The following is a 24,892-nucleotide window of genomic DNA, read 5'->3' on the forward strand; positions in this document are numbered from 1 at the left end:
CGCGGCGCTCAGAGCCCCGCGGCGAGGAGGCAGCTGCGCAGCGCCCGTCGCCCGGCGGCCACCGCGGCCCCGACCCCGCGTCCCGAGCAATATGTGGCGGCGCTGGGAAGCGGGATGGGACGAGAAGAGGGAGCTGCGGGAGCTCAACTCCCGGCTGCGGGTCTTCGTGTCCCGCGTGCGGGACCTGGAGGAGGAGAACCGCTTTCTGGCGCGGGAGCTGGCGGAGCTGCGGGAGCAGGAGCTGATCGGGCTCCGGGTGCCCGAGCAGGAGCTGGCCTGGCTGCGCATGCAGCTGGAGGAGCTGAGTCGGGCGAAGCTCGAGGCGGAGCGGGAGCGGGACGGGCTGCGGCGGGAGCTGGAGCAGCTGCAGCTGCTGGGCGCCGAGGTGCTGGCGATGCGGCGCCGCCTGGAGCCCGAGCTGGCCGGGCAGCGGGAGCTGCTGGAGCGGCTGCGGAGCGAGTGCGTCGCCCTGGAGGAGCTGCTGCTGCGGCTGCGGGCCGAGCACGGGCACCTGGCGGAGCGGCAGCGGCGGGAGGCGGTGGAGATGCGGGAGCTGCGGATGGACCTGGCCGCCTTGCCGCCCCCCTTGGCCGGGCTGAGCCTGGAGGAGCTGGAGGAGACCTACGAGATGCTGCTCGGCCAGAGCTGCCGGGAGACCCTGCTGCGCTACCAGGAGCAGATCCAGGTGCTGCAGGAGCAGGAGGCGCGGCGGGGCCGGGAGAGCCTGGAGCTCCTGCGGGAGGAGAGCCGGCAGTGCCGCCAGCACCTGGAGGACCTCCACCGCCAGGGCCAGGAGCTGTGCGGGCTCCGGGAGCGGCTGGAGCGGGAGCTGCTCGCCATGCAGGACCGCCACGGCGCCGAGGTGGAGGAGTACCAGGTGCGTGGCAGTGCCCCGCCGCCGCGTCGGGCGGGCCCCCGGCCGCCGTCGCCCCCCCCGGTCCCGGGCCTCTCCCAGCCCTCCTCGCCGGGACGCTCTCGCCGTGCCGCTTCCTTCCCGCCCCGCGGTGCTTGTGTCGGTGCTCCTCCGGGTCTCCTTCCGCCCTCCCGCTCGCGTTTTCCCTTCAGTCCCGGCCCCCCCCCGAGTTTTCATTTCCCGCGACCCTGGCCCGCTCCCGTAGGCTAACGCCCATCCCTCCCGCTCCCTCTGCGGCGGGAAGTGCCTAAACCCCTCCGACTCTGCGTGGGCCGGGGCTTCCTCGCCCCGCTTTGCCTCCCTGCGGTAGGATGTCGCCAGGCTGGAAGAGGAGGTGGCCCGGCAAGAGCTTGTTGCTGCTGAGCCCTTCTCTGGGTGGAGCAGGAGTCCCTTTGAGACCCCCTGCGCCGTTTGGGAAGAGCTGGGTGCGAAGGGTGGCGATCAAAAGGGAGACGGTGACCCCGAGGACACCTTCGTGGTGACAGGTGCTCCCTTCCCAACCTGCCCTTGGCAGGTACCCAAGAGCATGGAGCTGGCGCGCGGGCTTGCCAGGGCTCCGGCTCGGGTTGGCATAAGCAGATGGGACGTGGAGCGGTCCCTAGGAGCAGATGCACCGAGTCCCTGTGCGGTGGGACACGAAGCTCCCCTCCTAGCCTGAGACTTGAGGTTGGCCTATCGTGATCAGAGAAATTATCTGAATTTTCTTCCTGCCTTACGCACGCCCCTGTGGGCCCCGAGCCTAGAGAAAAGCTCCAGGGCCCCAGTGTAGTTAAGAGAACTTTTAGTTGTTTAAAGGCAGGAAGACTCGTTACTGTGCTACAGCCAGTGAGCAGAGCAGATTTTTTTTTTTTTAAATAAAACTTCAACGATGTAGGTGACTGGTATCTGTTTGAGGTGGATGTTTGGTGTTAAAGAGAGGGTCGCAGCATCTGTAGCTGAGAACTTGCTTGCTGTCAGACTAACGTTTGGCATAACGATATATAATGACCCTGTCCTTGTGAACAGATCTGCAACTGCCGGAACAGCAAAATATCAGTTCATCAAATTTAGAGTGGAGAGCACATATTAGATCATCCAGACCATCGATCGATTTCCTGAGGGCAACATTTCTTTTGTTCATTGCTAGGCCTTTTATTAACACTCTGCTGGAGCTCAGTGTTTGTCTGAATCGCATTGTGTCCGACAGCCGTGGTAGATTACGGAGATGCTGGCAATTGGGAAAGGACTGGGACCTGTTGCTCTGTGTGTTGTCTGGTTTTTGTACATTGCTAGATTGTTTGCAAGTTGCATAGTTTGCAGATGCTGTGAACTGAGGCAGATGAGGTATGTAAGAAGTAATCAGAAAGGCTTTTAACTTTTAAATATTTTTTTTTTTTTTTCATTTTTGACAGGACAATTCATTCTTCCAATCATGTATGTAAACATTTCCAAAGCTTTAGAAGAAGATGTTATATGTAAATCCTCGTTAATTAAATCTATCTATCAGTCAAAGCCAGGTGAAAATGTAAGGAAAAAAAAAAAAACCCTCTTTTTTTCTCCTGTTTTTAAGGTATATAAGTTTATATAAATGTACATAAGCCTACTAACATTTAAAGTTATTTTAATTTCCAAAATATGTCCTCCTTGCTGTCTATATTTGTTATTAGGGATTTATAAAGAAAATTTCATTGATCTTCCATCATCATTGCTCAAATTGAAAACCTTTAAATATGGTGTTATTTTAATAAGAGCATTTTGTATAGCTCCCTATCCATGCTACAAGTTTTTCTTCTAAAGCCAGTTAGAATGGGTGTGTTCAGATACCTAACTCTTTCTTTCAACTCAGCAAGGTGTTTTTATACTGATGTGTTGTCTCTGTATCTGGTTGTATTTTTAAAGAATTTTATTAAGAAGAGCAAGTGGAGACAGACCAACCTGTTGTAGAAGTCAGATAATCGAAATCAATGCATGCCCCTGAATTGTCCTGATGCAATACTAAAAAATGGATTGTTATTTTGATACCAACATAACAAACTTCTGGTTTACTTTCACAAGCATTTGGCGTGCTTTGGATTTTACAGGAACAATAGCTTCAAATCTTAGTAATACAAGAAGAAGAAAGTGCTTTGATAGCCAACTTGAAAACACGTGAGCTGTCTTATCTTTGAATATATATCTAGATAATATTTAAATTCTGGTGAAAATTATATCACAAGGTTTATAACTTCTGAATGGTTTCATATTTAAAATGTTTGGTTTCTAATGAGAAAGGCCTTTTTCAGTGGCCAGTCTACTGTACATGAGAAATAAAATATCTTTTGCTCACATCCAGGAATAAAAATTATAGAATGCGTAGAGGCAGCTGTTTCGGGTTTTGTTCTTGTGATCAAAGCTTTTTTCCCTCCCTCATTATTTCTGTTATTGGTGAAAGTATGTTCATCATGGATTTTAAACTAGTCTTTAAAGACCACCCATTCTATGCTTATTTATTGTAAAGTGTCACATAGAAATGATATGTCTGTACAGATTTAAGTCAAGTGATTATTGTTCATTGCAGCTGCAATGACAATTGGATTTATTCATATTTTCCATATATCATCCAGTCGCCTTATATGTCCATCCATGCCTCCTGCACTGTCCTTATCCTCACGAAAGCTTTCAGCAGTGTTAAATAGAAATACATATTTGGAGTTATAATTTAGCTGAACCAGGCAAGCTGTAAGTCATACATTGTTTGGAAAATCTTCACTGATCCTGGGTGCTAAAGGGATGAACTCAGTACGTCTCTTACTTCCATAATTTTAGCTGTGTGCTGTGACAATACTTATGTGATTTGAGAAAGCCCTGTGTTTTTTGGATGTAAAAATGTCCATGGCTCATCCTGCTGCTTTGAAATGAGGCAGATATTTTTTCACTATACAGTGGGTTTAAGATCAGTTCCTGTGTCAGTGTTGTGAGCTCCAGAAAAGAAGAAAACATCTTGTCAAATGAAAATATCAATGTCATATGCATTTTCTTGTGTACCAGTTTCTAGCCAGCTAAGTGCAGAGTGTCAGTTCTTCCCTTGCCGAGCCACTGAATGAGCTGTGGGATTGGTAGATAGTACTAGATTTACTGGAAAGGACTGGAGACTGGGATCTTCTCTTTATTCCCTGAGTAGGTGCAGCTTGGACAACCCAAGTAAATTCTTCTCCCTCTACTGCCCTGCTAAAATTTCCCACTGCTGCCTGGAAAGGAACATCTGAAGGGTGAGAAAGAAAATCACTTCTATTGAGTTACTGAGTTCTAGCAGGACATCAGCTGGATTTGGGGGGGGGCATGAGATTGATGTGGTTAAGAAAGAAATCTTTCCAAGAAAGTCCTGTGTGACGCAAACACAGCTGCAACAATACAGGTTACCTTTTGCAAAATAGAAGTTTGCCGTCTTGCAATCTCCTGAACTCAGTCAAAGTGGTTTCTGTACTTTTTGGCATACTTGGAAATGGGACTTAAGACCAGTTGTCCTCTGCATTATGTTTAAGCATCAGTGACTGGAGGGCTAGATGACTGGCTGGCTGCTGTCCAGTCTATACAATGTCTGCTCCCGTTGGAATGAATTCCTTTGGAACTATTACACAGCTGGCTGAGTTATGTAGCCCCATATGGTAATCAATAACTCAAACTTCTGGATCCCAAGTGCTTTCCCAATCCATCAGGTAGAATCTAGGTGGCTTTTCAAACCCAGGCTATAGAACTTGGTGGTGATAAACTGAAGTTCCTATGTCTTCAGATGGGTGTGAATATCCCCAGTCTTTCAGAGCTCCACAGACTCTGTAGTCCAGTGTACAGATTCCCTGTACAGATTCATCTGGGACTGCAGCAAGACCTGTGCGTTGTGAGGCTCTTTTTAATATATGCATGTACGTGTATGAGGAGGCCACAAATGCCTGAGTCACTTCATGTTTTGTATCAGAGCTCTTACCACCTTTAGGGGTTGGTCCCATAGAGATCCAGTCTTTCTTGTCTTTTGCTCCTTTTGCTGACTCCTCTGGTTCTGTCAATACCCTGTCCATTCTTGGTTGATAGCCTGTTGCTTTTAAAAGCAGGGCCTGGCACTTTTCTTCCCTTCTCATTTTGCGATTTTCCATTATGTCAGTTCTTGAACAGGATTGTTGCCTCAGCTGCTAAAGGTCAGCGGTTCTGCTTGCTGCTGTGCATGACCATACAGGATGTTACCTCCACTGCAGTCTGGATGAAGCTGTTGGATGGCTGATAGTGCTTTTTTCAGATATACAGATATGATTTGTCTTCTGCCATAAAAAGGAAGTTTTAGGTACACTGAAGACTGTAGGCAAGGTTTGTCATGTCAAAGAAAACATCAGTGTAATCGTTTAACAAGAGCGGCAAGTGCAAATGAAGAAATAGATTAACATGTGTTATATAGAGAGATATACCCACATGCATATGAAGATACAGGCAGCTTCCTTCGTAAAGCTTTCTTTTTACTTTTACTCAAAAAAAAAAAAGAAAAAAAAAGAAAAAAAGACTATTAATGTTTAAAATGCCAGCACTTCATATTCTTAGTTCTTAAACCTTACTTCTGCCTAGGATATTATAATGGCATTAACCAACCTGGGGAGTCCCCTGCTGTATCTTCATTTTTATGCTATTCCTCATACTGTGATACTTGAACACTTGCTGTGTGTAAATGATGTAATTTGAATTTTTTAAAACTAGACTATCAGTGTCAACTTTCCAGTTTGTATTGCAAAGCATTTGTTAGGATGCAATCTAAAATACGCTGTCATGAATTCCTGTTCAGTGCTGTACATGTGTATGAGATTTTGCTCTGTAAATGACAGTTCAGTGTCCTTGCATAGTGCAGAGTGATGTGAACAAAATAGAATCAGGCCTTTGCTGAGATTTAATTTCTGTCTTCCCAGCCCCCAGAACAAAGTGTAATCTATAGCATTTCGGTTAGCATCAATCTGCTGGCTGAGGAGGATTGATCTGGGTTAGTAGATTCTATCCACAGTGAGGAAACCATTAAGAACCGTACTGAACAGCTAATACTGATACTTTTAGTTCTGAGTCTGTACTGAACAAGCTCCTCTCAATTATCAGGGGAGGGCTTATTTTCTGGAAGATGGCAATTTGCCCTTCATGTGAGAGGTAACACCAGTGATTAAAGCACTTATTTCTGCAATGTTCTTTTCAAGAGCATGAGAGTCGGTTGTCTTGGTCTAAATCAAGTCTTAATGTTCTTTTGTATAAGTCTTCGTTGCTTTTTCTGTTGTGTACAGTTTTCAGTAGTTAATCTTCCATTTAGTATTTCAGAGTATGGTCAAATTTAGATAATTTTGGACTTTGGTATTTTTCTGCTCATCAGTCCCTTTCTCCATTTCCAAAACTTGTTAAAGAAATGTGGACAGGCCTTACCTACTATCTCATCAGTGCTGCTGCTCTCAAGTCAATTGTGGGTGTCCTATAACTACACTCTTCCCATACATGCACACACCTATGAAGGTAAAAAGTTATATTTAGTTATCAAGATGAAAACGAGCAATCCCTTGTATATCTTGAGTAGCAGTTAGGACAAAGCTGGGTGGACTATGAAGCAGGTGTCCAAATACTGTAGAAAACCTGGCTTGAAGGAACCGCTGGAGGTTCATCCTTCACCCTCTAGGCACTATGAATATCTCCTGATGCTAGAATCCAAAACTTGATTTGGACCCACATGTCTATGGAACTGAAAATACTGATAAACAGGCCAGGTTCTCATGGAAAAGCAAATTGCCGAAATTCCTCATCTCAAGTATGATTTAGGCATGTATGTCTATGCTCTTAAAATGACAAAAGGAGTCACATTTATAAAGGAGTGTATTTTCCTTGCTATGTATACTTGATAACTTTTGTACAGGGCATCTGAATGGGTTTTACTGAAATATTTAACTAGCTTAGTAAGGCATAAAATGAAATCTTAGCGTAAAACTCTGCTTCAGTAACAATGTATTTCAGATTGTATATGGGAAGGTCATAGAGCTGATTTCTTCTGGTTTTTGAAGCAATGGAACATACTGATTTATTGTTCTCTCAGCTTATTTTTTTAATTAAGAATTTTAAGTTATTAGGCATTCAAGTGTACAGATTTTTATGTTGGTTCAAAACTAAAAATCAACATTTCTGTTTAGAGGATAATCGATGCCTTAGAAGAAGAAAAGCAGTTCCTGACCATGTCAATCACAGATTACCTGAAGGACTACCAAGAACTACTGCAGGTGAAAGCAGGCCTTATCCTTGAAATTGAAACTTACAGGTAAGACTTGCAGTCACACTCAATTGTCTAATCGGAGGATAATTTTAATCCCTTTTTATAGATACGGGAGCCCCACACATCGTTTTCCAGCATTTAAAATACAGACAGCTACTTTTAGAGTCTCAGATCAAGACTCCTTGTATGTATTGTGGTTTGTCAAATAGTGTGAATGGACCCCTCATGCCAGTTTTTAGCTCACTGTTGGCTTGTTCTGTGACATGGGTCACCATGCCATTCTGTGCTTGACTGCGCTGTCTGTGAAAGGAAGATAACACTCCTTCAGAAGGTTGCTAATACATGTGGAGTTGTCCGAGATCTCTGGGAAAACTCTAGGAATAGTAAGATACTGCTATTCATTAGTAATACTGATAAGAATTACTAGTGGGCAAAGATGACTGGAATTTGATCACTCAAGCAAAACTATGTCTGGTAGTAATTCATTCTATTCCTCTGTCCCCAGAACAACACATTAGAGAAGCCAATATAATCCATAGGAATCCTATTAACTTTGTACAAATACAGTGATATGTAAGAAACCTTCTTAGTCCTAGTCAAGTTGGTATCAAAGTGATGTGAATTGTTAATGCAATATTTGATTACAAGGTGAAAAGCTAGTATCCCTAAATTGCAATCAATAAAACATGAGGTAGTGTAGTTGCCATCTGTCAACTTATATGGCATGTTTCATTGTTTAAATATGTGTCCACCTGCAGCATCGATATAAGTAGCGAGTTTCCCATTCTTGTTTCAGTTGTAGGATAGTGGGAAGATAACAGAAAAGTCTGTTTGAGTAAATCCTGGCTTTCTCCATCCTTGATTTGTTATGGAAACATGTTTGCATCAGGTGTGACATATCAGCAAACATCTCTGCTAGTGAATCTTCAGTACTGTATATCTCTCTAGCCACTTAGTAGCTGTGGGGTTGAAAAGCCAGAGTAATTCTCCTGTCTGGAGAATCATGATGTGTCAGTTGGCACATGGCATAAAAGCTATTCAGAAGGGAAAAAAACCCAAACCAACCAAAAGCTATGAACTGGAGAAAGATACTACCTTATTTTAAAGGTAATGTTTTTCTTCTACAACTAGCACAATATTTTCAATAAATTTAATTGAGATACTGATCTTTAGAGAAGTGCCATCTTATTGAGCAAGGTAATAATTTGTAGAAATTTAATGTCAGCTTACTTTTGTATTCTTTTTAAGGAGTATGCCTCAGTTATTAGTTTGTCTATATTGTGTGCATTATTCATATTCAACCTGCGTAAACAGACAGTGGTATTACCAGTTATGTATGATATATGCTTCTGTGTCCTAAAGTGTTAACACTACGTTCTAAGTGTGTAACATTGCTATGAACCAATAAGCATCTAAGTCTGGATAAAGATGGTACCAGCTGAATTATGGGTGAAATGTGTAGACTAAAGCAATTCACTGATAAAAATGAAGTTTAATTGCAGTTGCATAACTGAAAATATGAGGAGCTTGAAAGAGTAACTTCTGAGTAGCTTGATTACAGACTAGTGAGCAAAGAATGTCTGTAGTCCATCAAAGAGCAAAACCAGTAGTCCATCAAAGAGCAAAAATGGTCTGTTCAAGATGCCTCGAGTATTGTACGCTATGAAGTACAGACCAAGGCTGGCTTCTAGACAAGATGAAATCACAAGCAGTATGTGGGACAAGTACTTTGCAGTCAACTGGTTAGCAACAGTACCTGGATGTTTGCTGGTGGAGTGGGATCTCTGTGATCCTTGGAAAGCCAGTAGTGTCTGGAGCATTACTAGTAGCAGAGAAACTGTGGAAATGGTATCCAGGTGTGATCCTTATCTGTGTGTGTTAATTCTGTTAACTTTGCTAAAACATATGATTCTTCTAAATTTAATCCTAGCTCTGATGTTGACTTTTACTGTTGTCACTTAAACTTTCTCCCTCGGTTTATTCATCTGCAAAATGGGATTAGCACTTTCACAATAACAGCATTATAAGAATTGTTTTCGTCCAGAAGTAGGAATGACAATGCCCAGTGGACACACTCTTAGTTAATAAGTGAACCATCGGTGCTTCTGCTCTGTGAAACCTTGTAAGCCCATTAAATTCTGGAACTTCTCCAGAGGTCATGTCACTGATTATCTGAGCATTATTGGTTTGCCTAAGGATTCCCTGCCCTCATTAATGAAAGGAGGCCAATTCAGCATCGCCTGCAGCATGTGTTTGCTGCCCAGTTAAGAAGCTCCTTAACCTGTAGGGTTTCTTCATCTGATTGTAGTGAATGCAACTTGTATCACCAATTGCGTTGGCAAGGGAGACTTCAGTGGACAAATGAGCATCTACCTACTGAAAAAGATCTACAGATGAAAGTGGAGAAATGGACCTTGCTACAGATCAGAAAACATGCTATCTAATGCCTGCAAACAAAATTCTTCTAAAATATCAGAAGCTGAAAAGTGATTGTTTTGATTTTTTTTTTTTTTTTTTTTACATTTATACGTTTTTACCTATTCCTCTTCTCTTATTATTCGCCCTTCACTTAAGAAAATAATCCTTTCCTACTGTATGCCTTTATCAACACTGCTGTGGGAGGGAATCAGTATGGATCCAGTTAGTAAGCTGTCTAGTAAAAGAATTCAGGACTGCTCATCTATGTATTTTTTCAAATCCTGTTCCTCGCCCAGGTCTTTTTATCTGTGACAACCAGGGCATGTGAAGCCAGCTTGTTTGTTTTCATGAAGGATGTTGGCATATACCCTTGCTTATGCATATTGGAAACAAAAGGCACCTATTCATACTTAGTTCAACATCCTGAACTTTCCATTGAGAAGTTTCCATGAGGGCCTTGGCACGTCCTCTCCCCCTGGCGTTATAGGTTAAGGGTGTGGTATCTAGTCTACTTCTAGCTTTCTTTGTACCTCCCACCCTGTATTTTCTCTTTGTTTTACAACTCCTGCAGGTCCTGTTTTAAAGCCAGTTCTTTCCGTTAGTCAACACTGCTCCTGGACTGGCAAGAAGGATCATTGTTGCAAGGAACACCCTTCCCGAAGGACCAAGGGTACTTCCTCTCCGATTCTGCTCACCCTTCCTGCGCTGGGAGCTGAGGCTCGCTCAGGAAGTGAAATATATGTCTTACGTGGCTTTATGAAGTTACAGTCATGGGAATCTTCATTCGCAATCCTTTTTCATCAGTGAAGTAAATACTTATCACGTGTCTTGCAGTTTTGTTGTGTGTTCTTGGAATCCTGCAAAACTGCAACTACTTAGACTATGCTTAAGTTTTATTTCCAGAGGGAAGTGGTGAATTATTCACTGTGTAAGACTCTTAATTTTAAAAGGAGATAGGAAATCTGCCTAGGATCAGATTCACTATCAAGCCTTTCTCTTCAGCTATCAGAAGCTGCTTCTCTTCAAATAGCAGAGGCTGCCCAGAGCCTCCACCATAGGTTAAGTAGTTTTTCTCTCCTCTCCAAAATAAGTTGTTGCTGAAGGGTAAAACATTTTCCTTTGAAATCCTAGTTCATGGAAATGTTCTCTTCTAGGTTACCACCCTGCATCTTTAAGCAGTGGAGGCTACAAAGCTTCCCCCTCTCCCTTTCTTTTTTTGTCATGGTCATTGTCAGGATCTGTTAATACACTTGCCAGGCATACTTTCCAATCCTCCTTCGGTTGGTTTCCTACATCAATACTTCTGACACTTTCCATGCCTTCCTCTCAAGAAATCATCAGCGGCATTAAGGCCTCCTCAGCTGCTCACCACAGCTTTTTCAGTCAGTTTCATCATTTCCTGTTCACAACTTGTACCATCCAATATGTCCTATTCCTGTATTTGTTTTATTTTGAGAACATTCTGAGTTTTCTACACCCAGGGAATTTAACATGCAGTCAGTTACCTCCTGTTCTTCACACAGTGCTTGTCCTCCCATCCTGTGATGGAAAAAAGATGTGGAGTGGCCCTTACCCCTAAAAATTCTTCTTCCATTCCACTTCCTGGAGAGGTTTTGGTTTTTTGTAACTTCTTGCCAAATACCAAGGATAGACAGGATGAATTTTTACAGCCTGCTGGCTAAGATAGACAGGATGAATTTTTACAGCCTGCTGGCTAACTGCCCCATCTGAGATTTTGGGTTTCTGTAGTTGAAACAAAGTCATTGCTGTTGTGAATGACCATGATAACATTTGCACTGCATCCTTTTGGTTTTGGTAACTTTTCTCTCCCCACCCCAACCAGTTTATCTCATCCACCTACTTTCATGGACTAGTTCTTTCTGTTGTTATCCAGCACACCGCAGGTCTTCAGGCTGACTAGCATGTCGCTGCTAACTTTAGATAAATGACATTAATAATGAAATGAGTTAAAGGTGCAGTTGGAATATTTTCTGGCAACACTTAAACTAAGTATTAACACAACGTGTATATGTCATTTGGGATCTGATTTCCAGGAAGTAGCTGACATGGTTATTTTTTAGAAGTGCGGCTTGGAGGAATGTTTTTTGTTATTACTGTGAATACTTAGGAGTTCATATAGTTGAGATTAGCACCCTGTTCTTCAGGCAGTTTAAGTTTAAAAGCAGTCCTCACCATGAAGAGGTTATAGTTTAAATTATTAGTCTTATGAAGGCATGTAAAGGAACAGAGAAGCAAAATGACGTGCATGAACTGAAGCTATGGTGGAGCTGAGGAACATAACCTGAGTTTGCTGACTTCCAAGCCAGTGCTCAGGACATTACACTACAGTTTTTCATGCTAGTTTATTAAGCCAAAGTCAGTTTAACATTTTCTTGTTTATCTGATAAGCTTGAGGACCTACATACTATGAACTGTGTACACTGTGTACTATGAACTATGAACACTGATTCACTGTCCCGTTTTATAGAGGTTTCGTGAAGCTTTGCCTTTTCATTTTCGAATACAACATATTTTCAGTAGTAATATTTCAGATCCAGTTTTCTGTGTGCTGTTGCCCTTTGCCATATACAGTTACCTCTTGGAACTTATTTTTAGTGACTTCATACGTTGCTGCAGCAACTGAACAACTGTTGTTTTAACAGCAGCCAGAAATCCTTAAGTCAAACTACCCGCATTCCTAGTTTCCTTCGTCATGGTTAACGCTTTCATTGCCAGCTCATTGATATATCTCTGCAACGTCACCACCAGCTTCTCTAGCGCGTGTGTATCTGAGCAATTTGTTTGGCACTCACTAGCTTTGTCAGCTCAGATGTTTGGTCTTGGGAACATTCTCTGTATGTGTTGAAGTCATCTAATTCCTATAAAGCCTCTCTTAACATGGAGGAAGATAATTGCTTTTACTTTGTTTTTTTGACTAACAAAGAAGTAAAGGTATCCATCTGAGCCTGTTTTAAGGGGGAAAATGACCTGTAAATATGTTAGGTAATACTAACCTGGCTTTTCTTCTGAATCTAGGCAAATCCATGATTGCAAAGAAAACCTTACTAATGATATTTTGCTGATGTAGCATTGTCCTACCGAATCTAGAGGCAGTCAGAAACCAAAAGAAGCATAAAATGTACACAGTGATCAGTCATGTGAAGTGTGAAATCTACAGGTGACATTTAAAATGTCTGCTTTGTTAGTTTTCACAGAAATGCCCAGCAAATGTGTTTATACCACAACCCTAAATTGCTTTCAACTCCTGCCCCTGGAAGTTAGAAGCCTTGGCTATCATAATCCTCCAGCCTTACTCTTGACAACTTTCATGTTGCAGCTGTATGTTATCAGTGCAAAACATCTGGCATTTCCAAAACTGGAAATGATGAAACAGGTATCTTACTAGTAGAAGTGAATATAAAAACACCAAAGTTACTGTACTGATGATAGCATTCTGTTGCATATTGAAAGAACCTGCCATAGAATTTCTAGGCTGTTGCACCAGAATGCTACAGTTGAGCACTTTTTTAGGGGGTAACATAGCTTGTTGCCCTGCAAAAGTAGAAAAGGGACAAACTGCCTTTTTTTTTTTTTCTTCTTTTGAAAAATGGCTGGACATATTTTATGTCAGACAGTACAAGCATGTGGACAGCAGAAGGGAAGGAAAGCACACAAATATTTCCAGAGAATTTATCAGGAATTCTGAGACTCAGTCTTACTGGATAACCATCTCTAAAACTTCTAGAACTGAATAAGATCACCCTAATATCTACTTTTTGTATTTGGTATATGGAAGAAGCCAACAATGTTATTTTTTTAGAGCAGCCGAGTAATTCTAGAGAATGCACTTAGCTGCCCCACCTGCCACACTGCATGCCTTCCCGCCCCCCCCCCCCCCCCCCCCCCCCCCCCCCCCCCCGGGACAAAAGTATTCTGTGTGACTAGTTGAATATTCTTAATGCAAAGCAATTACTCCTGAAAATGTTTTGCCCCTCAGTTGTGCTAATCTCTGTGGGAAATGTACCTCTGGAGTGTTTTCCACCACTGTAGAAAGGAGAAAATGTAGGGTAGTAACCTTATGCAGGAATAGAACAAGCCTGTGGCTGCTGTCAGATGGGTCTTGAGGGAGTGTGGTCCTTGTACGTGCATGCTGTATAGGGAACAAAGTTTGGCATAAAGGAAGGATAGCCAGTGTTCTCAAGCAATCAGCTGGGTATAATGTCTCCAAGAACAAGTAATGTGTGTCACCAGCATAGAAGAGGCAAGTCAAAGAGTTTCTATTCTGTGCGTCAGCACACCAAGAATAGGTAGTAACCAAAATTATGAAGCAGATTATCAACAGTTTGCCTGCTTCTGCTATTTGCTTGTAGTGATCTAAGTTCCATAATGTAAAGGTAAGCAAATTGGTGTCCTGTCCATTTCTGATCAATTGCTGCTGAGCTAACATGATGTCTTGGTTGGTCAACAAGAGGAAGCCTTGACCACAATAGTCCTGTGGAATTGCTAGCTTCCTGGAGCTATGGAAGCTATTAGAGAGTCACTGCAAAAAATAATGAATGGAAGGCTGAGGAACAGAGGGGACAAACAGAGATGTCATTAAAAGAAACCAAGCAGTTTCTGTCACAAAGCATTTTCCTAGTCCTTTCTTGTAAAATATGTTGTGTTGATTTCCAATTGAATAGGAACTAAGAACAGTTACTTTAATACTGTAAGTTGTTTCCTCTAGCACTAGCCAGTGTTTGACAGCAGAAGTAATACTTTCCTTCAATTTTCATTTGAAAAGGATAGAACTTACAAATCCTGGCTGTAACAGGTCCCTCATATATCACACTGCAACAACACCTTTAGTACTGTATTACCAGCAGGAAAGCTGCTGACTATTTGCTTGCAAATATTTTTTCCTTTTTTGCCTTTTTCTTTATAAAACGTCTCCATGTGTTTCTCTGAGAAAGCTTTACTGAATATCTGGTAAGTTTTGTGTGGCTTTGTTTTCTCCTAACTCTGTTATAAGATCATAATTCTGGAAAAATTTGCTAGCTTGTTTGATTCCATAGTGGAAATCAGTGGATCTTGTCTATGTCAGGAAGCAGTATGTTGGCTAATGTGGAAGATTTGATCTAAAACTGTATTATGTCTGCTGCTGTCACCTACTGTAAGATTATTGCATTGTTCTCATGAACTGGACTCTGCAAACAAAGAGTCTGGAAGATGCTAAGGATTTCTCATTCCCAGTAATAAAAATATGTGTGTGAAAAACACTCAGAATCTGACCCAACTGCAGGGTAATTGTTTCTAAGACTTATAAATTTTAAATATTACGATTATTTTCCCAATATTTTATTGGAATGCCTTTTTATGTGTTTTGCAGAGCTTTGTTAGAAGGGGAGAGCAACCAGTGGATTATTACATGGAGAGATCAGCATACAGGGAAATTGCCTCAAGGTAAAAAATGAATATTAAAAAATGAATGTTGAATGAAATTAAATATGACTGGAAACTATGGTGTAGTTGTATTCCTGAAGAATACTCTTTGCGAGTGTATTGCAAAATGAATATTGAATTGGCTTTGAGTGTTAATATTTTAAATCAACATAGAGCTATTCTATATGAGATAATTTATAAAATCATGACTTAATTGGAGAAGGTAAATAGGGAGTGATGTTTCATAGCTCTAATGGTGCAAGAACTTTTGAATGCCCGTAGGTCTTAAGAGAGTTTTGAAGTATAAAGCAAGAGGTATTTAACTAAACATGTAGTTAAAACTGTGGAATTCACCATCATGAGGCATTGTGAGTGTTAAAAAGTTTATGTGGGTTTAAAGAGAAGTTTTAGCGAGTAATGAAAGAAAAATCAAAGACTTACTAAACATAAAGATACCGTTTCTATCTTAGGAGCTGCAAATCTCTGGAGGCTGTGAGAGTATACCAGGGAAGTATCACTATTTACTTGCCCTGTTCTTATACTCTTCCCTATGTATCTACTGTTGGTCACTGTAAACAGGATACTAGATAAGATGGACCTTCGATCTGACTGCTATGGCCACTGTTATTAATAACAGAATTAGTCTCGATAATACTCCTGAGTTTAACAATATATGTTCTTAAAATCATCAGACTATCATAGACAGTAGTCCCAGAAGAGATTTGAAGGTGGCATCTGTAGTAGTAAATTAAACAGACTAGGGCCTAGGCTGAAATGCTGACATAGAATTGCCTATGCTGTTAAATTGTTAGCACTGTCCATGGCACAGTTTTGATCTGGACTAGCCAGTACTTTTGCAGACAATGCTCAGGCGTATTTAGTGGTTACCACAGACCAGGAAACACTACCAAAGTCAGAGGAGATGTGGCTAGCTTTTTAGGAGTAGGAAATTTGAGTTGTGCAGTGCTGGTTGGTTTTAGAGCCAGACAATGATTCCTGGTACATTTTATTAAATTGTATAGATATAGCCTAAAAGGTTCTTTATTTCTCTCCCTTGTTGTACCTTGTGGCTATGAAGAGTTGTGTTTATGTTTTCAATTTCCAATTTGTGGTGGCAGGTATGCCATTAATTCTCAATAGGAACTGCGAAACTTCAGGCCACTTTGACTGAAAGTTTTTTGAAGCAAAAAACCAAGCCTAGGATATTAACATACATTATTTAATAAGAAGTTGTAAATGTAAATGAGCATTAATATAAATACGAAAGGTGTAATTCTTAAGTAAATGCCATAACACCCAGTAGCTCACAACAGGTAAAATCAGCAAGAACTTGCAACTTAGTAAAAAACTTTGCTTTCAGTTTTAATATAATTTATGCATAGATTTAATTATCATGCAAAACCTACAGGAATGTCTTAACAAAGCTCCACTGAAAATGAAGCTATTTTTTCTTTAAAAAATTTAGTATAAAATTTCTTAGCTCATGCCTCTATTTTATATTATTTTAGACACAAGCCATTATTTTAATATTTGGTTACCTATGCTCTTTTTGCAGGTATTATAAACACGTCATATAACTACACTGATACTTATTCTACTTATCGAGAAAGAAATAGAAATAAAGCTTCACCAGCTATCAGGATCACTGACACAAGACATAGAATGCCAGTGATGAATACTAGCAGTTCTGCACGTTATTCAGCTCAATCAACACAGGCTGGATCACAGACAACAGCTAGTGGAAGAGGTTTTGGAAGAGAGGTACTTGGTTCAATATATCGCCCTTCAACAACTGTTACAAAGGATGAAAGGATTGTAACAGACCACAAAGATTTAAGAACATTTACTCCAGCCTACAGTAGCTGGAAAAACACTGAAATGCAGCAAAAGATAATTCCAGAAAGAAAGAAAACAGAAGTTACAACTTCATCCACAGTATCTTTTTCAAAAGAATCAGCATATGCTGAAAGATCAGGCAAGGACCACAAGCCTGACACAAAGCCAGGGATTTCTGAAAATATAAGAACAAAACCAAGCTTCACCAAATTCCCGACTTATGAGCTGAATACCAATTTTAAACCATCTAAATATGAAGAAACCATAACTGAAACTTGGACGACGCTAAAAGAAAAAAGAGGAGGCAGCAAACCAACTGAAGAGAAAAAATCTCTGCTGAAAGAAAAAGATAAGCTAGAGAAACAAACAAAGGACGAGAAAAACAAAACAGATAAGAAACCTTTTCTAGAAGAAGGAAGTGTTGATTTTGGAAGGAAAACTGAGCAGAAAAAATATATCCACGAGGAAGTCATTAACCAGATGTTAACAGGGACTGATATTTCTAATGTGAGAACTTTGAAAAGTGAATCAACCAAAAAGGATACAAATGTGACCTTGGAATCAAGAAGCAAAGAAGTCATTGAGATACCGATCAGTCTTGAAATGCCTGCTCCAGATAAAGAATCTCAGAGTAATAAAGAAATAAGGTTAGAAGGTTTTAAAACTTCCATAGGAAGAGAAACAGATGACCATGTAACTAAGCCTGCTGAAATTCACAAAGTGAGTATTTTGGAAGCAGAATCCAGTCTGAAAGATGAAAAGCAAATTAATGACAGAAGTCATAAAATGGGAGCTCTGTCAACTGAAAATATAGCAGAGAATATTGTTGCTGACATTCTTAAAAGTTTTACGCAGTCTCCTAGTTCACAGATATCAACAGACATGAAAGTGACCTATTTTAATAAGAAAGAACAACCAGATGATGGGAAAATAAAGACTGAGATCACAGTGCAATCTCAAGTTCAAGAAAACATAGATATTTCTGATGAAGCTGACAAAGGAGGTCTATCAACTCAGGATGTTAGAAAAGTGGTTCGAGAGGGTCTTGAGGGAACTCCTTCCAAAGAGGAGATAGAAGAAATAGTACATCATGGCCTGAAAGAAAATGAAGGCAGAAAGAACATGTCTGTTAATGTTGAGATTGTAGAGGAGCCACTGGATTATGCCACTGATGAAAGGACTGATTTTTCAACACCTTTTGAAGTAGAGGAAGTGGAAGATACGTTCCCAGAGAGAGAGAGGTGTTACGGTTATGAGGAGGAACAAAACGTAACATTCACATATGAAGATGTTAAAAAGAAGAAACAACGCCATGAGAGTTTCACTCATGTGGAAGAAGTAACTGAGGAAGGTGACTCACCTACTGAACAAAAATATTTTGTATCTGTTCCTGATGATCATCCTATTATTAATGAAAAAGACAATGACTCAGTATATGGGCAAATTCATATAGAAGAAGAATCGACTATTAAATACTCTTGGCAAGATGAATTTTTGCAAGGCACACAAAGTAAGAGACATGAAGGTGTAAGCTCTCCAGAGGAAACGTATCAAGTGGTAGGGGAGGAAGCAAGTGCCCATATTTTAAAAGAGTATCCTGAAGCTGAAACATCCCATGTTGAATCCATTGTTATTGAAAAGGAAATTAAAATTCCCCATGAATTTCAGACTTCAATAAAAGGGCTTTTATCAAAGGAAACAAAGGACCCTAAACATCAATTGAAGGAAGCTTTGGAGCAGTTGGAGGGCAGTCTCCCAGAAAGTGTGAAAGAGGAGCTGTCTGCATTAACAAAAGAAAATCAAGCTGACTCTAGTAGCTTAGAATTTGATATCAAAAAAGTTGATCAAACGGAGGAGGGTGGCTTGGTAACAATTGTTGCTCAAGTCAATCTGTCACAGACACTTAATACTGATGAATTTGATGTAGCTCAGCTTGGTGAAGTAATTGCAAGTGAGAAGGAGAAGGCAACATTGCACTCCCTGAAAAAAGGGAGCTCAGAGAGAGTTGTTGATGGTAGAAGCAATATAGAAGTAGATGTTTCTTCCCACAGTGATAAATACACTCCTCTGGCTGATCAAGAAATCTATAATTCATCCACAATGAGGAGGAGTGGTGGCGCAGGGTATCATACCACTGAAAAAGTTATTTATCGCAGTTCAGTTTTGGAAACTGCAGATTTTGGAGAAGTCTCTCACTCACCACAATCAACTGATGAGACCAAATCCATAAGGCATATTAAGGTTGGTCCAGCAGAAGTTCAGAGATTTGAGCAGATAGTATATGAAGGGCCTGGTTCTGAAATGCTGGAGCACAGTGCTACAGAAGATATTGTTCAGACAGAAGGATCATCAGAGTTTAGCCGATCTGTGAAGCATTTTAAACTGGGTCCTAAAGAAATCCAAACAACAGAAGAAGTAATTTATACAGGCCCTATTACTACAACTGTAGAAGAGATTGATTCTGGAAATCTTTCCCATAAGTTTTCAACAGACTTCAACAGGTCCACCAGACATGTCACAGTAGGATCAAGGCAAGTAACTGAAGAAGTCTCTTTTGAAGGGCCTGCGTCAGACTCTCTGGAACTCAATAGCTCAGGTAACCGTTCTCAGACAGAAGGGTCTGAGGATGTCAGCAGATCAATAAGGCACTTTAGATTAGGTCCAAAAGAGATTCATACTGAGCAAGTTATCTTTGAAGGACCAATCTCCGGTAAAGTGGAGGTCAGTGACACTGGAGACTTCTCAGAGACAGAAAGTTCAGTCAGACACATTCAGCTGGGTCCCCAAGAGTTTATGACAGCTGAAGAAATCATCTACCAGGGGCCCATCTCTGAGCACACAGAAATCAGTGAACTGGAAGACCAGACTCTTTCAGAAGGCTCAATAAAGCGTGTTAGACTAGGTCAAGTGGGAGTTAAAACCACTGAACAAATCAGATATCAGGGCTCCCTCTCTGAAACTCCAGAGCTCATTAACAAAGAAGGACATGTTTCAGAGAATGAAGGAAGCTCAGATATTAACAGATCTTTCAGGCATGTTAAAATAAGTCCTGTAGAAACTCATGCTGAGCAAATAATCTTTACAAGACCTATTTCTGAAACGCTGGAAGATCTTTCACAAACAGAAGAGTCATCTGAGAGCAGTAGGTCTGTAAAGCATTTTAAAGTAGGACCCAAGGAAACATCTTTTACTTTTCAAATGGATGTTTCCAATACGGGTGGAATATCTACAGTAAAAAGTGGAGAACAGCAAGCAACAATGCTCATATCCAATAAGCAAGACCCTTCTGTTGGTCAGTCACAGATTGTAGTTGAAAGTGACCAGATTGTAGAAGATGAAAATCAAAGAAGAGGCTATGTTCTCTCCAGTTTTTCTCAAGATCATGGTGAAAAGGTAGTGGAAAGGTCCTTTTTTGATAAAACTGTACAGTTGCAAAGAATGGTAGACCAAAGGTCAGTTATTTCTGATGAAAAGAAAGTCGCTCTTCTTTATCTGGACCATGAGGAGGAAGATGATGATGATGATAATGATGGACAGTGGTTCTGAAAGGACTCTTTAATGAAGTCTACTTAGCAATTTGTTTATACATATTTTTGGTTATCTTTCTTTTTTAAAAAGATAAAAAAAGGCATGGGGAAACACTCAAACTATTTAGATTATTAATAGTGGACTGAGAGGTATTGAATCTAAGCCTCTACCTAATCGGCACACTTTTTGCTTTATTGGAAATTTTATTTTGGGGAGAAATCATGCTATTAGTATGTTTTCCTCAGAGACCTGCGTCCAATAATTTCAGATTTTTCCACCCATAGAGACAGGAATTTGCTACTGGGGAATTCAAAGGATTATATTTTTTTGTTTGTTTTATAGCAGGTCAATTAATAAGTGTGTGCTTGAATAGGACTTTTCCATTATTTTTTTTTTTAAATACTGTATTGTACTTGGTTACTAAAATAGTCAGCAATTCTATTTAAATCTCAAGCTACTGACCACAAATATAACAGACTATAAGACTAATGAGGATGGTAGGTAGCTGATTTTCAATTCCATTTCTGAATACTTAGATGCAACACGTAATTAAAACGTTTTAAGATACAGTTATTACAGCTATAAAAAATAAATACATTTCTGTAGGATCAAACTAAGCATAGCAAGAATTGACAAAAATGGTATTATTTGTATAGCTAAAATGCAGTGCAAAAAAGAAAGAGGTAACACTGAAGCAAGAATTTCTCACAGTATTCCTAATGAGAAACAGTGATTTTTATGGTTAGGCAGTAGTACATTTAATACCTTTAAAAATAAAATAAATTTAAAAAATAGGTTGGATAGTATTTCCACTGAAGTAAGGAGAAGTCTTTACAGCTTCAGTGGACGTTAATAACATAAACTTATTTTGCTGTATATGGGTTACCTTGATACTAGGTATTGCTAAAGGTAAGTGTGAAGTGTCAAACATTATTACATAATGCCTGATTTCTTAACACAGTGAAATTAGCTAATACGTGTTTTCTTCTGAACAAAACTTGTAAAAATGGCATTGATGACACTTACGATCATTGTGTGTCGAGTAATTTCCAGATAATCCTTTCTTTGTTTACAGATGAGAAGATGCCCTTTTCAATTACTAGCCCTGTAAACCTAACCTGAGATTTGAATTTTCCTTTTTTTTTTCTTTCTTTTTTACTGGTTGTAATATTTGCCTTAGGCCAAAGTTGGTTTCTACTTAAATCATTTGAAAATAAGCTAATTTCACTTGGATTGCATATTGGTTAAATGAAGGACATAATTTAACTTTACAATTATAATTCAGTGACTTCAAAGTCCAGATCAGAAGACAGTACCACTAACTGTACTAAACTGTGCAGTGCTAGCAGAAGCAAAAATAGCAGCCAAAATATTTTTGTCCCTGGGGTAAGAAGATACCATACTGGACACATATGAGAAATAAGATACACAAATGAGAAGCTGCTGTTTTTACATGCACACACACATGCGCACATTCACTCAACCACTCACTCTTTCACACGGCTGCAGAGTAGAAACACACCTGTATCTGGATGGCTACGTTGTGCCAGTCTGGTGGTCGCTGACTCAGAATTTTTTTTTTTTCCCCCCTGTGGTTATGTAAGCATAGTTTTGTGTGTGCTAATCCATATCAGAATCCAGTTAAACTATCTTAGTCTGGCATGGCTGGTCACTTTTCAGATTGCTTAATATTAACAGAAGCTAGATTTTTTTCAAAACTGACTGCTACTTTATAATATGAATGTAAATGCAAAGCTAAAGAGAAGCTCCATGCTGACTGACATACCGTGCTGTTTCAGATATGGGACAGTTTAATTGTTGTGTGCCTTAGTTACTAAGTTTGAAATTGTACAAAGCTATTAGTGTTCCAAAGATTAACTCATGAGGTTTGTCAGCACTGCAAAATTTTCTGTACGTTTTCCTCATTTTGTATAAGTGTGAGTACCAGGGTACTTGGGATTGGATGTTTTTCAGTTGTGTACTATGAAATCATTTGTTGAAATTGGAAGTGTAACCAACAGCTGGAAAAGGAATAGGGAACTGAGGTGTGTAGAAGCACTAAAGGCATGTATGCTAAGGTTATTTATACTGTTCACTGTGTAATGGATAATAATATTTTTTCAAAATTATTCATATGTGCCCCCAAAAGAACTTGTGCTTCAATTTTTAAATAGGGTGTTATTAATTGTAACACTTCTAGTATCATCCTATGCTTTTGTTTCCTTAGCTGACCCTATGATTTTAAAGATGGTAACATGTCTGTGTTTATTTTAATAATTGTGTATAAGCCACAGTTTTCCAGCTAGATGCCTAACTGCAAGCAATCAGATTCTGTACTTCAAGTATTAAACAACTGCATAAAGGAAGAAGTCAGGACTGTAATAAGCAGCAGAGTTAAAAAAAAACCGTTTTCTTGAAGTTTTAATCTAAGCTGAAACTTAATCATTCTCTGTAAAACAGATATAAGAATATCTGCAGAAAATGTGTTTTGTAACCAACAAAAAAGCTACTTACAAGGTCAAACCCATGTATTGATACCTTGTGGAATCTTGTAGACAGACATGCTCCTTAAGAATAACTATACCAACACTGTTATGTTTATCTTCACCTGCTCAGAGGATTATAATGTCAGATGAAGGAATAAACCAGTAAGAAGCAAGTGAATCTCAAAATGTAGATGGCCTTAGCACTGAAGGAGAAAAAAAAATAAATCAGTATTGTTTCCACTGAGGCAACACCAGCTCCTTTATGCATCACTTTTTGAGGTAGTAGGTTATACCAAGATATATTTCTGTTTTGATTGTCTGGAGGGAAATATCTGTTCTGTGTAGTTTCTTTAGTTCTATTTAAGATCAGGATTTTAATCAACTGTTGGAAAGCAAGTTTATTGTAGGGAACTGGAAATGTGCATTAGCATAACATTTAAATGTATGCACAGTTCCTTTGCATAAATACTTTCGGGCTGTAAAAACAAAGATATCTCATGTAACAAGGGTTTAAGTTTTAAAAATGTTTGTGTAAGCAGCCCATTTTCCATTTAGTTCTTCTTAACCTGAGACATTTTGACATAATGATAGCTTTTGGATAATACTACCTTCAGGCAACAAAATGTAGTTAGGTGGACAATCACATCCTGCAGGCCTAATGGTTGCATTTGCAGAATCAGGGCCATAGGTACATGCATTACTAAGTAAGAGCAAATACAACCTCCTGTCTGATGTATAAACTCACCCTATGTGATCACTTTCTGCATAAGTATTATAACCTATGGCTGAAAGGATTGGTGATACAACCTCAGTCAGCATGCACTTCTGAAGCTTACTCATATAAGTTGTGCTTTTCATTAAATACAAATGAGAACTTTACTGCTGAGTTTGGATTAAACAAAATGCTTTTAAAATAGATTCAGTAATTTGGGAGGTAAAACCTATGTATTTATATGCTGATATAGATCAGAAGTGGGGCACTGTTTTCCAAATGTGTAAACCACAGGTCTAGAAAGCAAATATAGCATAGAATATAAAGAAAGATGTGTGAGAGACCTAGAACTCTGTAATGACTGATGTTTGTGCATAGCAGGTGTTGAAAAAGACAGTAAGAATGTTGAAACTGGGTTTACTGATGTCAGCTGTGTGAAACTTTGCAGGCAGCTTGTGTTTTGGTCATTCGTAATGAAACTGCATTTTTGTGGTGGTATAAGCTTTGTGATTTTACACTTTTTCACTCTTGAGTATTAAACAATCAAAATCAATGCAGATGTTTCTCTTTCTTCCCGTCTGATGTTTTTAAGGCTGCGTTGTCAAAGGACTTCATGTCTATAAATGCCTTGCTCTAAGGCCTCTCAGACTGATGAGTTAATTTCAGTTCAAAGAATGAACGTAATTTTTCATTCCAGCAAAGTCATACCTCTTTTACATTGATAATAGAAATGATGGCAAAACATAACATATTCTTTATTGCACCTACATACAAAACGGGTGGACAAGCAGTGGTTCTTGAGTTCAACAGCTGGTAGTGGGCGAGGCAGTATAAAACAACACAGAAGGTGGAACTCCTGGAGTTGCCAGCATCATAGTCGTCTTTGGATCCTGGGATTTGACCAAGGTAAGTCTTAATTTTTACCCTTTGCTAGCAAAGAAAATCTTTTTATGCATGTTTATACCTTCAATGGAGAAGTATATATGTAATTTTTTAAAATGGTACCTCTCTCTATGCTGTGAAGTTTATTTTTCTCTTTAACCACATACTTTGTTTGAAATGAAGAAAATATCATGCCTTTAACCCAATTTTCTCTTGATTAAAGAAATGGGTCATAATGAGTTGTTTTGTATGAAAGAGTGAGACTTTCTAAAGACATCATCCATTTTTAATACACTGAGAAAAATCACATAATTCTCCATTTCTTGCAAAATGGGGAAAAACGGTATCTGAAGGTACTGACTAAATCACAGCATATTCTGAAGATGGTTAAATGATCAGCAAAATAGTTTCCACTGAAACTGGCCTCTGTCAGAAAAACATGTTGTCAGCCTTCATCTACTAAGTTA

General features: G+C 39.8%; 1 protein-coding gene and 1 long non-coding RNA gene across 2 annotated transcripts in view; one reads left to right on the forward strand and one right to left on the reverse strand.

Annotated features, from left to right (window-relative positions):
- Positions 1-24,096, forward strand: SYNM (synemin). Its single transcript, XM_030016019.2, has 4 exons — positions 1-877; positions 7,063-7,187; positions 14,929-15,002; positions 16,537-24,096. The coding sequence occupies exons 1-4, from the start codon at positions 92-94 to the stop codon at positions 20,361-20,363; spliced, it is 4,812 nt and encodes a 1,603-aa protein (XP_029871879.1). The 5' UTR covers positions 1-91; the 3' UTR covers positions 20,364-24,096.
- LOC121233336 overlaps positions 6,330-24,892 on the reverse strand; it is a 44,407-nt gene continuing 25,844 nt past the window's right edge. Inside the window, exon 3 of the long non-coding RNA XR_005932486.1 lies at positions 6,330-6,389. This is a non-coding gene — a long non-coding RNA (uncharacterized LOC121233336). The remainder of the gene's footprint in view (positions 6,390-24,892) is intronic.

This window comes from Aquila chrysaetos, chromosome 5 (assembly GCF_900496995.4).
Source record: "Aquila chrysaetos chrysaetos chromosome 5, bAquChr1.4, whole genome shotgun sequence".
NCBI classification, from domain to species: Eukaryota; Metazoa; Chordata; class Aves; order Accipitriformes; family Accipitridae; genus Aquila; species Aquila chrysaetos.

Coding starts and splice junctions, on each gene's coding strand:
- SYNM (XM_030016019.2), top strand. CDS start 92: ATGTGGCGGCGCTGGGAAGCGGGATGGGACGAGAAGAGGGAGCTGCGG. Junction 878..7,062: donor CCGAGGTGGAGGAGTACCAG/GTGCGTGGCAGT, acceptor ATTTCTGTTTAG/AGGATAATCGATGCCTTAGA. Junction 15,003..16,536: donor TACAGGGAAATTGCCTCAAG/GTAAAAAATGAA, acceptor CTCTTTTTGCAG/GTATTATAAACACGTCATAT.